The sequence below is a fragment of the Contarinia nasturtii genome, unplaced genomic scaffold (assembly GCF_009176525.2).
Source record: "Contarinia nasturtii isolate CC-2019 unplaced genomic scaffold, AAFC_CNas_1.1 Cnas_scaffold_533, whole genome shotgun sequence".
Lineage (NCBI taxonomy): Eukaryota > Metazoa > Arthropoda > Insecta > Diptera > Cecidomyiidae > Contarinia > Contarinia nasturtii.
In genome coordinates, this window is record NW_022197885.1 from 4930979 (window position 1) to 4945464 (window position 14486).

Genomic DNA, 14486 nt, shown 5'->3' on the forward strand with positions numbered 1-14486 from the left:
TGCGTCGTGATTGTTGTCAGGCATAATTGTCGCTTGGAATATTCCTTTCAAATGTGTACTTCGTCCTTACATGATTCTAATCGAACTGTCGCCAATTTGAAGAGCCTTTCTCTTAAAGTGTTATGCATTGATTGAATTTGTTGATGAGAACAATGTCCAATTTCAAAGAGAAAAAAAAAACATTCAGAACATGTATGATACATAAACAGTTGACACTCTATGCTTAAAAAAAAAATCGGTAGGAATTTTACCATTTTTGCTCATCAAGTAAAGAACAACGCATAAACATTGTTAAGTGTACCTGTATAGTGTACACAAAAAATAGAACGACTGCAATATTTATTTGACCCATTGAGATTTTTTTCTACGCGATACGGCGTGAGAATCAGTGGAAAATTCACACCGAATTAAATCAATGTTGAGTGGTTGTTGAACGAGCAAATTCATAAACAACAGCAACAGACGATGATGTTGGCTTCGATTCTATAAAAAGTTTGATAAATCTTTATCAATACCGCTTGAGAAACTGAGATTACACAGATAAATGAAGTGTTACACATATTGCAAAGAGAAAAAACAAGAGTGTAATAAAACAATGAAGTTTATTTCCTATCCGAATACGTCATTTATATGACGAACTACTTGAAATGCTTGTAAATTTTAAGGGAATTTTATTATTCAAAGAAATCCAACGTATATCAGGGCCATACTATATCTATTGTTGAGTGAACAATTTTGTTGATGTTATTTGCGGTTGAATTGAGAGATGTGTTTAATTGAAATTCGCTATTTTTTTGTTTATTTTTCTGTTTTGTTTATTTATTTATTAAATACTTGCGAAAATAAATACAAAAATAATAAAAATATTTACTAAAAAAAAGGCAAAACTAACTAGTATCTATTTTCGTCTCCTTTCTGAACCGAATGAACCGAAACAGTCTGGATGTCCGCTCCTTTTTCTGTGACATTTTCTCCTTTTCCGATATTTTCAACACATTCAACTTTCGATCCATCACTACCTGATGATTCTCCTTTTTCAATATCTTCATTTTCCAATTCTTTTACCGATTTTTTCTTATTTTTGCCAAAGAATGCATCAGCCAATAATGCAGCGAATACTAAACATGCACCGAACCATTGTAAAAGTGTCGATGGATGACCAAAGAATATGATCGAAAATATAACGGAGAAGAATTTTCGAACGGTGCCTGTGACAGAGCATGCCAATGCACCAAAACATGAGATCATTGTAAAGATAAATACATTTCCGATGGCATCGGCCATACCGAATGTCAAAAAGTGCCACAATACTTCAGGATGACGACCAATAAATGGGAAAACGCCCAAAAATTCTTTTGTCACCAAAATGACTATGATTAGGTAACCACAACCCCAAAGATATGTGTTAAACATTAATTGACGAAAAGTTGGTGCGTGAATTGATCTCATTCTATCTTGTATGGCACCGAGGACACCTAAAAATTGGAAACGAAACTGTAATGATGACATTTCACATTGACTGAAATTCAAACTGACCGTCCATTGTCAAACTGAAAATCAACAAACACGTTCCAAACATTTGGTACATGTCGGATATTTCATGATTTTCTGTTTTGGTCTTTACTGGTTTTTCTTCTTTTGCTTCAAATAATTTAAATACCACCACACCAGTTACAATGACCAACACGAAAAAGTAGCGCTGAATTGTGTAACGTTTACAGAACATGAGTCCTAATAACATTACCGAAAGCGGTTTTGCTGACTTGATAATCACTTGAGCGGGGTATGATACCTGGTAAAGAAAGAAATTAAGAATTGAAAAAACCTTTTGAGAAAACGAATGAATTAACATGATCTTCTTCGACTTTTTTACAATTTTAAAATTTGTTCAAAACTCTAGCTATAAACGTTAAACATATACATACCCATCGCAAAGACATATTAGCACCGACCATCGACAATGAATTTGCTGCGGCGGATGATGCATAATACATAAAATGGGTTGTGTCTTTTTTCTTCTCTGGATGTATTAAATTCATGACTGAATGAAGAGAATTAAAATCGATTTTTTTTGTATTATAATATTTGTTTTGACAGTTGTTAAATGAAATTTAATTATTTTTTTAAATATTTGTTTAAGCTTTTTTAAATATAAGTGTAGAATTTAATTAATAATAGCACATACACAATGCATCGATCATATTCGACACTTTTTCGCAATAACACATTGCAATGTTGATGAATTTAATTGCACCTAAAAGAAAGAGTTTAACTGCACTTAAAATCGAAAGTACTACCTTTGATAAACACCAATCCCAAAAAACTTTTAACAAACACTAAAGTCACCGCAAATTTAAACTTTTCGCCATTTTTGCATTTATCACTCGGATCACCATAACAGCCTTTCATAATTTTTTCTTGAAAAATTCCAACATACACAAACGACACGAATATACCCAACGCAACGAAAATGAACTTAACTTTTCCATTACATTTCCAGTGATGTTTTATTGTATTTACCACCGACGAATACATTTTTGAGGAGTTTAAATTTTTATTTCTTTCAACGATTTTTACCGTGACACGTCTAGAGCTGAATTGAGCGTCACTTGAGAGAATCGGTCATATTTATAGTGGAATACGATAAGAAGTAAAGTTATCTTATGCAAAAAAATAGCTCGATCCGTCTGATATATTTGTCAAGAATGAATGACGCGTGTGTGAGAGGCATTTCCAATGGGAGTTAAGAGACTTTCAAAAGATATGAGGTTATGATTGTATTTTGGCTATGATTAAATAAATACGTGAGTTGCGACTATTTTCATATTATATTGTTGACAAGTGTAATGCGTCAACAACAATATCATCTCAATGGTGAGACTATATCGTATTTCTATCGAAATTTAGATACCATCAACAAAAAACAGAAGATTTTTTTTTAATAAACAAGATTGTCAATGACAGAAATACAATTCCAAGAAATTTTCAAAAAAAATTATCAATTACCTGAGCATCGAACCACAATTCATTACGAAATTGGATGATATTCTATTTATGACACTGCCACTGAAGCTTGATTTTTTTTATCTTGAACAGTTTGAGACAAAGGAAACAACAACACAATTCTGAGCACTCTAATTCAATGGGATATTCCACTTCAATTCGTATCGCATCTTCGTAAACAAACTCATCCATATTTGCTTTGTTCATTTCAACTCTATCAACACAAATTGATTTTGTTGTTCAACCTTATGGATCAACCAGGTCTATTCTTAAGTCGCGAATTTTATCGGTCAATTCTATTTATCTCTTCGATCAAAAATCAACAAGCATAAAAAAATCAGTTGGAGATAGTCATGAGGTTTCTATTTAAGGCATTAGGTGAAATTTACGAATAAAAATAACATTTCCATCATGGCATTAGAAAGCAGAATACATATGGATAATTCACTTTTCATTCATGTGGTAAAATAAAAAAACTAAGAATATCACACAAAGGAGACATGTCAAAAGAACAAGTTACAATTTGACAATCTTTCTGTCTACTCATTTTTTGAGAGAATATTATTTGGCGTTCAAAAGTCCAATTGACATACATGCACATGACTAACACTTTGGTAGCGTTCTCAATTTTGGATTTTAAATCAATTGATTTATGAACTCTTCAAATATAATAAATAATAAATAGGATTTGACACCTGAAATTACAATGTACAATTTGATTGTGATTTAAGCAGTGCTTCTCAAATCAACAATTTGCCAAAATCATTTTAAAATCATTCATATTATCAATTGATAATAAATAAATTTTAAAACCTTCTTGTTACTGAACACCAATATTTTGAATATAACATTTCTGATCTCATTATATAGATCAGCTGATCAGTCTATAAAAAAATAAAAAAAAATCAAGAGAACTTGTTCTGTTGAAAAGTATGTCTCAAGTTGTCGACCTTTACCAAAATGACTCTCCACTTGAAACAACTCTTCTCCAAATTGTGTGTTCATCGATTCGAACAATACTTTCATCTGATTGAATAGATTTTATAAATTAAGGGCAAATTATAAAGTGGTTAGTTAAGTTGGAAAATAGTTAGTGAGATATTAAATTTTCGGTTAGCTGTGAAATAATAACAAGTGCGTTATTAAAGTTGAAATTCATGTATTCGACTTTATATATTTTTCTGCAGTTAATAAAGGAAATGAGTTATCGTGCCAACAAGTAACATATAGTATTTAATAATATACACAAATATTACGTTTTACGTCGTTTCGATATATATCATAGTTATGCAAAAAGAGAAGTTGAACGAATTTAACCAGTTTATAAAAATGAAGAGAGTTCTCAAGAGATAGAAGAGTAGATCTGACCACAGGATTTTTGATTTCCATTTTAAACGAATGCCAATGAAGAACTCGTTTTTGAATTATAAAAAGTCGTTCAAAGTAGTAAAGTAATCGTATGATATTCGAATGGTCTGAAAGTAAAAATCAATGTAAAGTAGAAAATTATATGAATTCAAAACTATAAATAGAATTTTTATCAATTCACCCGTTCAAAAACTTGTAAAGTACAAATTGTTAAATCAAAAAATCGTAAGTTCAGTAATTCATAATTTGAAGTATATTTGTATAAAGTAGTGTATATTTTATACACTATATAAAACTATATATTTAGTGTATATTTATTTTTAGTGTATATTTTATACACTATTTTATATTTTTTACATGAAATTAAATGATTTGACTTTTTTATTTTGATTTCAAAAAAATCAAATCAAATCAATGAATAATTTAATATTCGAAACATCATGTTTTACATTTAATTTTTCACATTTTTGGTCATTTAAATATTTGAATTTCAAACGAATGTAAAACCTAAGCAACCAAAAATGTGAAAAAGTGAATGTAACAAATGATGTTTTATTTATTGGTTTGTTTAAAAAAAATTCAAATAAAAATGAAAAAATCAAATCATTTGAATTGAAATACACTATTCAAATCAATTAAATCATTTGATTTAATTTAAAATTTACATGACCATATAATATGAATAAGGACAAGGTTAAAGGTTAAATGTATGTATGCTTGTATTTGTGTTACGCACGTTAAAATTGATACTATGTCACAGTTCAACAAGTTAATCAGTTTTTCTATTCTGAGTAAAAAGAAACTTGTTGACAACAACAGTCAACAAGTATGAATTTGAAATAAAAAAGAATGAATATGCGTAACGAATAAATAATCATAATAACTCTGAGTACAATGATATTCACCGAATCCGCGCATGTAAACGAGCTGATGGGCCACCATTAACATGGTTACAATATTTTTTTCGAAATTTTATAGTTAATGATTGCCAATCACTTAGATAAATTGATTCGTGCAAGTCTTCGAAGGCACTCTTTAGTTGATCGCCAAAATAATAGAAAACAAATTTCCTTTCATAGTTTAATACCAAAAATACTAACCGATTATATTCATGGGTTACTCAAAATAGCTATTTCTTTATTTTCGTGCATACATAAGTCTTAATAGCGAAAAATAGAAATAATAGAAAGAATCAGGTTGTACCAAACAAATAAAATTATAATCAATGTTTTATAAAGTGACTATATCTTACGAACTTTAAATATTATTTAAAAATCATATGAAATTGAGTGAATGTGCATAAAAGATCTCAATATCTCGGACTTAATATTTTCATAGATATTTTCTATCTTAAGGTCTTATATGGTGGACCGTGTGGGTGACCGTTAGAATATCGTATGTGGTCGTAAGATTATTATTGAAAAGATGTGGTTTTTAACGGTGATCAGATGTTTACCATAGTATATCACTGATTCATACTGTTTTTTTTTTTAATATACAACTGTCAACTGTCAAATGTGTTTGTTTACACTCTCTATGTGTCTATCGTTTTTTTGTTTTTAAAAATATTAAATGTGCGATTTATGTATTAAAAACTGACCGAAAACATTATTTTAGTGACTATTTATTAGAATACAATCGAGTGCATTGACGTTATTTGATATTTTGTGTGAAAACATTTAAACAAACATTCAACATTTGGTGTGCAGATACATTGCATTGCACAATGGTGCATAAATGTGATAGAGACACTTGTGAACCGAAAAATGTGTCCGGACCGAAAGAAAAATGTGCCAAATGTGGAAATTTGTGTTTTTTGCGTTGTTTTGGCATTGACAAATGCGAAAATGTAAATGAAAAATTCGAAACAGTGCAAATAAAATTGGGAGAAAATGCGGTTATGTATGCGATTTTGCCGTGCACTCTGTTTGTTTGTTGTGAACCGCTGTCATTGGATGATTTAAGCGGGAAACTGAATATACCGAGTGGTGAATCAAAAGCAGTTCGAGCATCGAGGTTGACCGACAAAATGACAACACCGAGTGGTCCATCCAAACCGATTCAAAGGAAAATTACGGAGAAGGTGTCAACACTGAGTGGTGCATCCAAATCGCGTCAAACAAAATTGACTGATGTTGGTTTTGCCGAGGCAAAATCGGATATGGATGGTTCGATTTTATCGAAATTGAACATTTTAACAGGTATGATTTCGGAATTGACTAGCAAAGCCAACGACATTCACGAGGATACACAATTTTTGGCTCATAAATCTATCGCCCGAACCGATTCGACACAAAAGAAAATTGTTCCACGCAATATTTCACTGACAAATGCCTCAAAATCATCGTTTTTCCATACCCCAGCCAAATCATTCGCTGATGCATTACGAAGTGGTGCACAGTCTCATTCGGCGAAACGACCGCGCATTGAGAACTCACCGAAAATTACACCGAAAATTATTCCGAAAAATAAAACCTCGAAATTTGAAGCCCCACAACCAAAAATGGGTACAAAATCAGCATCACATCGTCTGAGTGTTGTAGTCAAGCCGAAACGAATTGAAAAACCGGTGTTCAAAAAGGCAATTCGGATATCTGGCTTCAAGCCAATGACAACACCCGAAGAAATTATCGATTACATTGTGAATGAAACATCGGTAAACGAACAATCGAAATTCAATGTGCACAAACTGGTGAAAAGAGACAAGGATGTCACTACATTGAAGTTCGTTTCATTCAAAATCGAATTAAATGAGGACGATTTTGACATTTTGATCAATCCGGAAGTGTGGGAAGAAGATGTTCTTGTGCGTGAGTTCTTGCAGAACAAAACTTTAGGTGATTTTTTCCCTGCATTAAATCCGAAAAACATCAGCAAGCCACCGGAAACAGATTTAATGGATTTTACCGGATCAACGACCAACATTACTGGGAAATCACCGAACGGACTCGCACAAACATCGAGCACAACGAAATCACCATCACCGAAAGAGAAATAGAACAAAAATTGACACCACATCAAAAACAAGCAAAAACCTCGCCAAAAATAGTCTCGAATCAAATCAAATTAAATGTGTATATTCAGAATACACATTCTATTCGAGACAAAGTCGATGAGATACGATTAGCCACGAAATCGTGTCCATTTCAGATAATCTCTTTCTTTGAAACTTGGCTACAAAAAAGTATTACAAACATTGAGCATTTCGGGAAACGATATAACGTGTATCGTGGTGATCGGTCGGAACACACAAGCGACAGAATCGACGGTGGTGGTGTCTTGATCGCGGTGGAATGCAAATTCAACAGTGAGAAAGTGATACTATCGGAGAATAGTGGCCTGGAGCATGTATGTGTCAAAATTGCTTTCGATTCGTGCAATGTATATGTATTTGCTGTGTACATTCGGTCAGTACATGAGACTATGAAATTCCTGGAATTCTCGGAGATTGTGAAGTTAATTCCATTCAATGAGAATGACACTGTGATTGTCTGCGGCGATTTTAATCAGCCCGGTGTCAAATGGATCAGAGCAGACGATGGTAATTATTATCTGCCAATGAATGTGTCTACAGAAGGTGGCATTGCTGTTTTTGACACAATGTTCGACTGTGGATTCCACCAACTGTCAAATATTGTTAATCCGGCCGGAAATGTTTTGGATCTTGTTTTCACAAACAATTTCTATGAGATGTCGTTGATTGAATCAACAAGACCATTGGTAAAATCCGACATCTGGCACAAGGCAATTGAAGTCGAAGTGACAATTGATGGAAATGAGCCCACAACCCCGCAGGCGTCGGAAATATATGCATACAACTCGGCCGATTTCGATGCGATGAACGAATTTTTCGTTACAAATGATGTTTTGTTGGGAATAAATCGAATTGATGACCTCGAGAATGCATTCCAATTATTTGGCAATGTTCTACACGAGGCAATAGGCCAATTTATTCCAAAAATCACCGTACAAAAAAGCACAGATCCACCATGGTACACGAAACATCTGAAGCACATGAAAAATGTTAGGAGGAAAACATACAAACGAGCAAGAGAGACTGGCAATTTTGACGAATACAATACCATCACGGATTCGTTTTTGCAGTTGCAAAGTCAACTATTCCAGTCGTACATTAGCCGCATACAATCGCAAATCAGATTAAATCCGAAACATTTTTGGCGATTTGTAAACGACAGAAGAAAGAGAAGTGATATTCCGGCCACTGTTGAATACAACAATGAGACTGCAGACACAGACACATCGAAAGCAGAATTATTCGCTGATTTTTTCGAAAATCAGTACACACGAAGCGACATTATAGACTTGAATCAATTGCTGGATGAATGCGGAGACGTATCATTTGACATTGACATCACTGAAGCCGATGTGTTGAATGCATTGCAATCCATCAACGAGAACAAAGGAGCCGGTCCTGATGGAATATCGCCGAAAGTGTTAAAGAATTGCGCACACTCATTGTCGAAACCATTAACAGCGCTATTCTGTAAATCGATGCATCAAGGATGTGTTCCGGCAGCATTGAAAAATTCCAGAATTGTGCCAATTTACAAGGCTGGTAAAAAGAGCAATGCAGCGAACTACAGGCCAGTAGTGATCATACCAACAATAGCCAAACTTTTTGAAATTGTTGTGTATGACAAAATCGACACATTTGTAAACTCCAAAATTATCCATAATCAGCATGGATTCGTGAAAAATCGATCAACCTCAACAAATTTACTCCAAATGGTAAATTTCACGATGGACTCAATGGTCAAAAAATGTCAAACAGATGTGCTGTACACCGATTTTGAGAAAGCCTTCGATCGTGTGAACCACAAGAAATTGTTGCAGAAGCTGGTAGGATTCGGATTCGGACGACAGCTTGTCAAATGGATACATGGTTATTTGACAGAACGAACGCAGTTTGTTGGAATCGGTGAAAAAAGGTCACGGACCTTCACTGTGTCATCTGGTGTACCAGCGGGAAGTATTTTGGGACCTTGTCTTTTTATTGTTTTTATTAATGACATTGTCGAAATGGTATCAAATGCACTTGTTTTATTATTCGCAGATGATCTGAAATTGATCCGAACCATACAATCGCCTATAGATGCCTTATTATTTCAAAATGCCATTAATCAATTGAGCGAATGGTGTACTGAAAATAGCCTGCATTTGAACTTGAAGAAATGTTTCGTTATGACATACTCAAAAAGCGGAAACATAGTCAACTATGATTATGCGATCAACAACGGCCAACATACATTTGAACGGATCAACATACACAAGGATCTGGGAGTTGTATTTGACACGAAGCTGACATTTGTCAATCACATCGACGCGATTACAGCCAGTGCACATGGGGCAATGGGTTTTATTAAACGCACATTAAAGAATAAGTTTACGATTGAATCTGCAAAAATGTTATACTGTGCACTAGTAAGATCAAAGTTAGAGTACGCGAGTATTGTATGGCAACCATATCACCGTATCCATTCCAATAGAATAGAATCAATTCAGAAAGATTTTGTGATATGGACATTGAGATTTATTTACCAAAGAGACGAGAATTTTGTGCTACCACCGTATCAATTTAGATGTGATGTTTTAAATATTCAACCGCTTTGGAGACGGCGTATAAATGCCTCTATATTTTTAATTTATGACCTCCTTTTGGGTAAAATAGTGTCTAGTTCACTAAGAAATAAAATTGTATATACAAGACTGCAATATAACGAAAACCAGAGAAATTTAAGAAATACAGAACTGATTAGGGTCAGAGCGTTTCCTTCAGACTATGCACATAATCAACCATTTTACGTGGCTTGTAGAAATTTTAACTTAGTAAGAGAACAATTTTTGGCATCAGCATCAAGACAAATTTTTAGAAATAGTATTGTCAAATTGGAAAATGTGATTTTTATTGATAGGTGAAAAATGTAACTTTTATGTAGTAATAAACAGTAATTAACAGTGAACACAATCGATATCTGCTACTCCGAAGTCGAAAAGGCTGGTAGCTGGGTATCGATCGGGTAGTGTTTCATTGTAAACGATATTGTACAAATTTTGAGATAAATTCAGTCTGTGATCAGACGGTGAATAAATAAATAAACATACCTTTTTCCCACCAACAAATGTATAAAAAATTGTAAAAACTCAAATGATTCAGCCAGTTTTGGCGGTGAATAAAGATTATTATTATTATATATCATAATTTCTCGGAATAATTTAAGATAACGTACGTAAGACTCACAATTTTATTTGGTTGTGCTTCTGTAGCTTTTTTTGTATAAACAGAGTTTGTGAGAAAACTTCGACAAATGGACTATAAAATTCCGAAAAATCGTTGACTAATCTGAATTGAATTATAAAAAATATCGTATTGTAAGCTTTGTGAATTGAGTGCAATTGAGAGGAATGAAATGGAGGAATGAAATGGAATTAAAACTTTGAACAACAACTTAAACGATGTCTTTGTCCACATTTTGATTTGCTCGATTGTTTGAAGATATTTCATTTTCACCGTGATGACATTAAAAATAAAATATATCCGAATTTACATACTTTCTTCAATTGTTTCTCGAATCTCGATAAATATCAAGGTATTTTTCCATATTTTCTCGTTTCCACAGAAAATGTAAATACCAGAAAAGGGTGGCCAAGAACGATTCCACAAATTCGGCCGTTTTCTTGACATTGAATAACATAAAAACAACGAACTTTAAAATGAAAAACACCAAAAATCCTACTATAAATGCCCGTTGTATGAATGTTATTGGAATTTCTTTATTTTTAAAATGCATCGACGACTTTAAAATTCCAATCAATTATAAATTCAAATCAGTTCAAATTAGATGATGCGTTGATCAACATTTTGTGTGACAAGAAAACTGTCTGATCAGTTTTAAGAACGAAAAGATACTAACCAAACGAAATGATTTCATACTATTTCAAATAATTTTTGCTTTAGACAAATAAATCGTTTAGACCTTTACGTTCGGAGAAAATGACTTAATGAATACTTTGATATTTACGAAAATACTTGTCCATATATTTATAGCTTCCACGTAATACTCAAATTAGCTTACATAATATATACATTGAATCTTAACATTTACAGCAATTTCAGGAACAATCACATTGAGAAAGGAGGAGAACACAATTCGCTTATTATTTCAACAAAATTCGTTTATTTGTGGTGGAGCACACAATTTTAAATGGGGTGAAAATACCTATATAGGATAATGATTTTGTGTGAAAAATATTCACTAAACATGGACAAATGTGTGGTTATACAAAAAACTTCGGTTGACGGTTGAAGAGTGGACAAGATTAGATGAAGATACTTCAGCATGTTGATTTATTTATGTCTTCTCTGATGTTTCGCCTTCAAATTGAATTAATATCATCAAATATGTTGTGATCGCACCAACCATCTTGAACGAAATATGCTTGTTTTGAAGTTTATACAAATTACATGTTTCATATAGAATAAATAAAAAAAATAAATAAAACGTACGGTATACAGTAAATTCCAATCGAAATTGAAAAGTCCACATGTGGCCTTGGGATATCGGTATAGTATCTGTTCAGATATATGAGACAACTATTGGGATCAGAAATGAAATATGTTACAATCAATAAAAAGGATAGACACGAGTTTTCGAATCGTTAGTTTTTCTAGTGTTGGAGTTTGTGTTATTGAGAGGATTTCTTAAACTTCCATTTCAAGTTTACGCGTAGCAGGAATTACTCCTCTGACGGGAGGGACGGTGAAGAGGAAAATCGGTTTCGGGTTAAAAACATTTTCTTCTTCACTTAAGGAGGTTCTCCTTCAGTGCTCTGCTCTAAATTTTTCTCGTCCTCAGAGGTTTATCTTTTCCTCGGGTTGCTTGCATCAGAAACTCTGGTTAAAGAAATATAGATACCTCTGAAATAAGATCTTCATCGTGACAAAAATGAATAACCTCATGTGCTATCTCAGCCGTTTTTTTTCCCTGTAAAGCAATTCGGTCATCGAAGTGTATCAATAAATAATTCAATAATTTACCTTTGCTTTTATTACACTGCCATTGTGAATGCCCAGAATTGCTAATGCCATAAAATACATCATAGGCATCAATTGCAGGACCACGGTATCAAAATTACTTTTATCACGAAGAATGTAACGAAGAATAGCAAAAAATGTTAGAATGGCGTGCAAAAATGTTATGACAAAATGAATCATTATCTAAAATTAGAAAAAGCACGTTGAGCGAATACAAAACGTCTGGGGCTGCCAATAATCATACGTACTTGCAACGAAAAACAACGGTTAAGTTTGTCCATTATTCCTGTTAACATGTCATGCTGGCCACCAACAAATTTTACGAACGTAATTCTCTTTTCTTTACTATAAATGTTTTGCAAGTTTGTAACTGCACTCATCGATAAGTTTTTTCTGATTGTGAAAATAAGAATTTTTTATACAAATAATCAAATGTCGTATTGAACATCAAACCTTAGCAGTGAGTTGAGAATATCGAAGCGATCGCAAAGGAGAAAGATGAGTACAGCATAATTTGAATGAAATATAGACAATGAACATCCAGCCAAACCGACTATACCAAAAAATCGATAAATTTCAAACGGCACAATGCCATTACGATTCGCTTCGCGTGTAAAAAATCCGAAAATGATTGGGATAATAAAAATAGCCAAACTAATCAAGCACACAATTAAAGTCTCTCGACTCTTCTTTTTATAACCGAGATGTACTCCATATTTGGCGACCTTCAAAATTGAAAATAAATTGCATTTCTGAGTGTCTGCAATAATTATTCATTTTTCACATACCTTTTTATCGAAAGTTGTAATTTTTTTTAAAATATCGATGAGACGCTTTCGGTTGTACACATCCATTATTATGATCATCATTATCAAAAGTAAATGGAGAACGACATTGATATCAATACAAAGATATAAAATGCTTCTGTGGTATTTAGATAGTGCAAGATATTGCAGAAAAGACCAAATAAGAAATGTATAGAGACACAGTGAAATCAGAAACCACAATACATCGAATACTTTAACGCGAGTTTTTTTAATATCACCATTTGGGTGAATCACTATAGAAAACGAGAGTTGCCCAAATACGCGTGAAAAGAAATAAATTGGACGCAAACTGTTGAGAAAATTGTTTTCAAATAAAATTATGTTATTTCGGTTGACATCTGAAGAATGTGCCATTTTATTCAGGAACGTTAAACGGATATCTTAAAAAGGTATCATAACAATTTAAATGAGACTTTCGGTATGAATGTCTCGAGTTCCACTATTTTCATAATATGAAATTGAGTAAAAAGACTGAGTTCGGAAATTCAATAATTTGTAATGCGATAAAATCAAAATAATGTTTAAAAGCAATTGAGTTTCATTTGTGTTACATTTGAAAAAACGTGTCATGTTTTAGTCAAATGGTCTGGAAAAAACCAAACATTTTAAAAATATATTTTTGGTTTAATTTTTTGTGACCTTCGAACTGAAATAGTTTTCAAACAATTTTTCACAATGTTGCCCGTGTGGAAAAAAAGGAAACTTTAGTCGTATATTTTTCTGATTTTAAACAGAAGACTATTTGGGACGTTAGATGGCTATAGCCATGATTGAAGTTGATTTGAGTTATATTTTATCTCTATTGGAATCAGTCTATGTATTTCGGATGGATATCCATCCGAGATATTTTAGAATATCTGGATATTCAACGCAACTGCACAGCGCCAGAGCTGTGTGCGTCGCAAATAAAATCTACGGTATGTCGCGACGTATATGTGTATCAAGTGCCACACGTACACAGTCACACTGTGTCTGTATTTTACGTGTAGCGACATACCGTAGATTATATGTGTGACGCACACAGCTCTGCCTCTGTGCAGTTGCGTTAAATATCCAGATATTCTAAAATATCTCGGATGGATATCCATCCGAAATACATAGACTGATTGGAATCAACTGAAAAATCAAGCAAATCAACTTTAAATGACTTCAATCTAAGTTGACTTCTTAGTCAGAATGCATTTTATGCAGAGCATATACTGAGCATAGATATATATCCGGGATATTTTGTGAGT

General features: G+C 33.0%; 2 protein-coding genes across 3 annotated transcripts; one reads left to right on the plus strand and one right to left on the minus strand.

Annotated features, from left to right (window-relative positions):
- Positions 1–795: 795 nt before the first annotated feature.
- Positions 796–2608, minus strand: LOC116339581 (solute carrier family 35 member B1-like). 2 transcript variants are annotated; one of them, XM_031765542.1, is made up of 4 exons: positions 2186–2284; positions 1926–2041; positions 1537–1792; positions 796–1475 (listed from the first exon to the last, which is right to left on the minus strand). In XM_031765542.1, the coding sequence occupies exons 1-4, from the start codon at positions 2226–2228 to the stop codon at positions 892–894; spliced, it is 999 nt and encodes a 332-aa protein (XP_031621402.1). In that variant the 5' UTR covers positions 2229–2284; the 3' UTR covers positions 796–891. The 2 variants fall into 2 exon arrangements, with proteins under 2 accessions (XP_031621402.1, XP_031621401.1); XM_031765541.1 differs by lacking the exon at positions 2186–2284 and adding an exon at positions 2298–2608 and having other exon boundaries at positions 797–1475.
- Positions 2609–7794: 5186 nt separating this feature from the next.
- On the plus strand, positions 7795–9085 carry LOC116339729. The gene is made up of 2 exons (XM_031765763.1): positions 7795–8975; positions 9073–9085. The coding sequence occupies exons 1-2, from the start codon at positions 7795–7797 to the stop codon at positions 9083–9085; spliced, it is 1194 nt and encodes a 397-aa protein (XP_031621623.1).
- The last annotated feature ends 5401 nt before the right edge of the window (positions 9086–14486 follow it).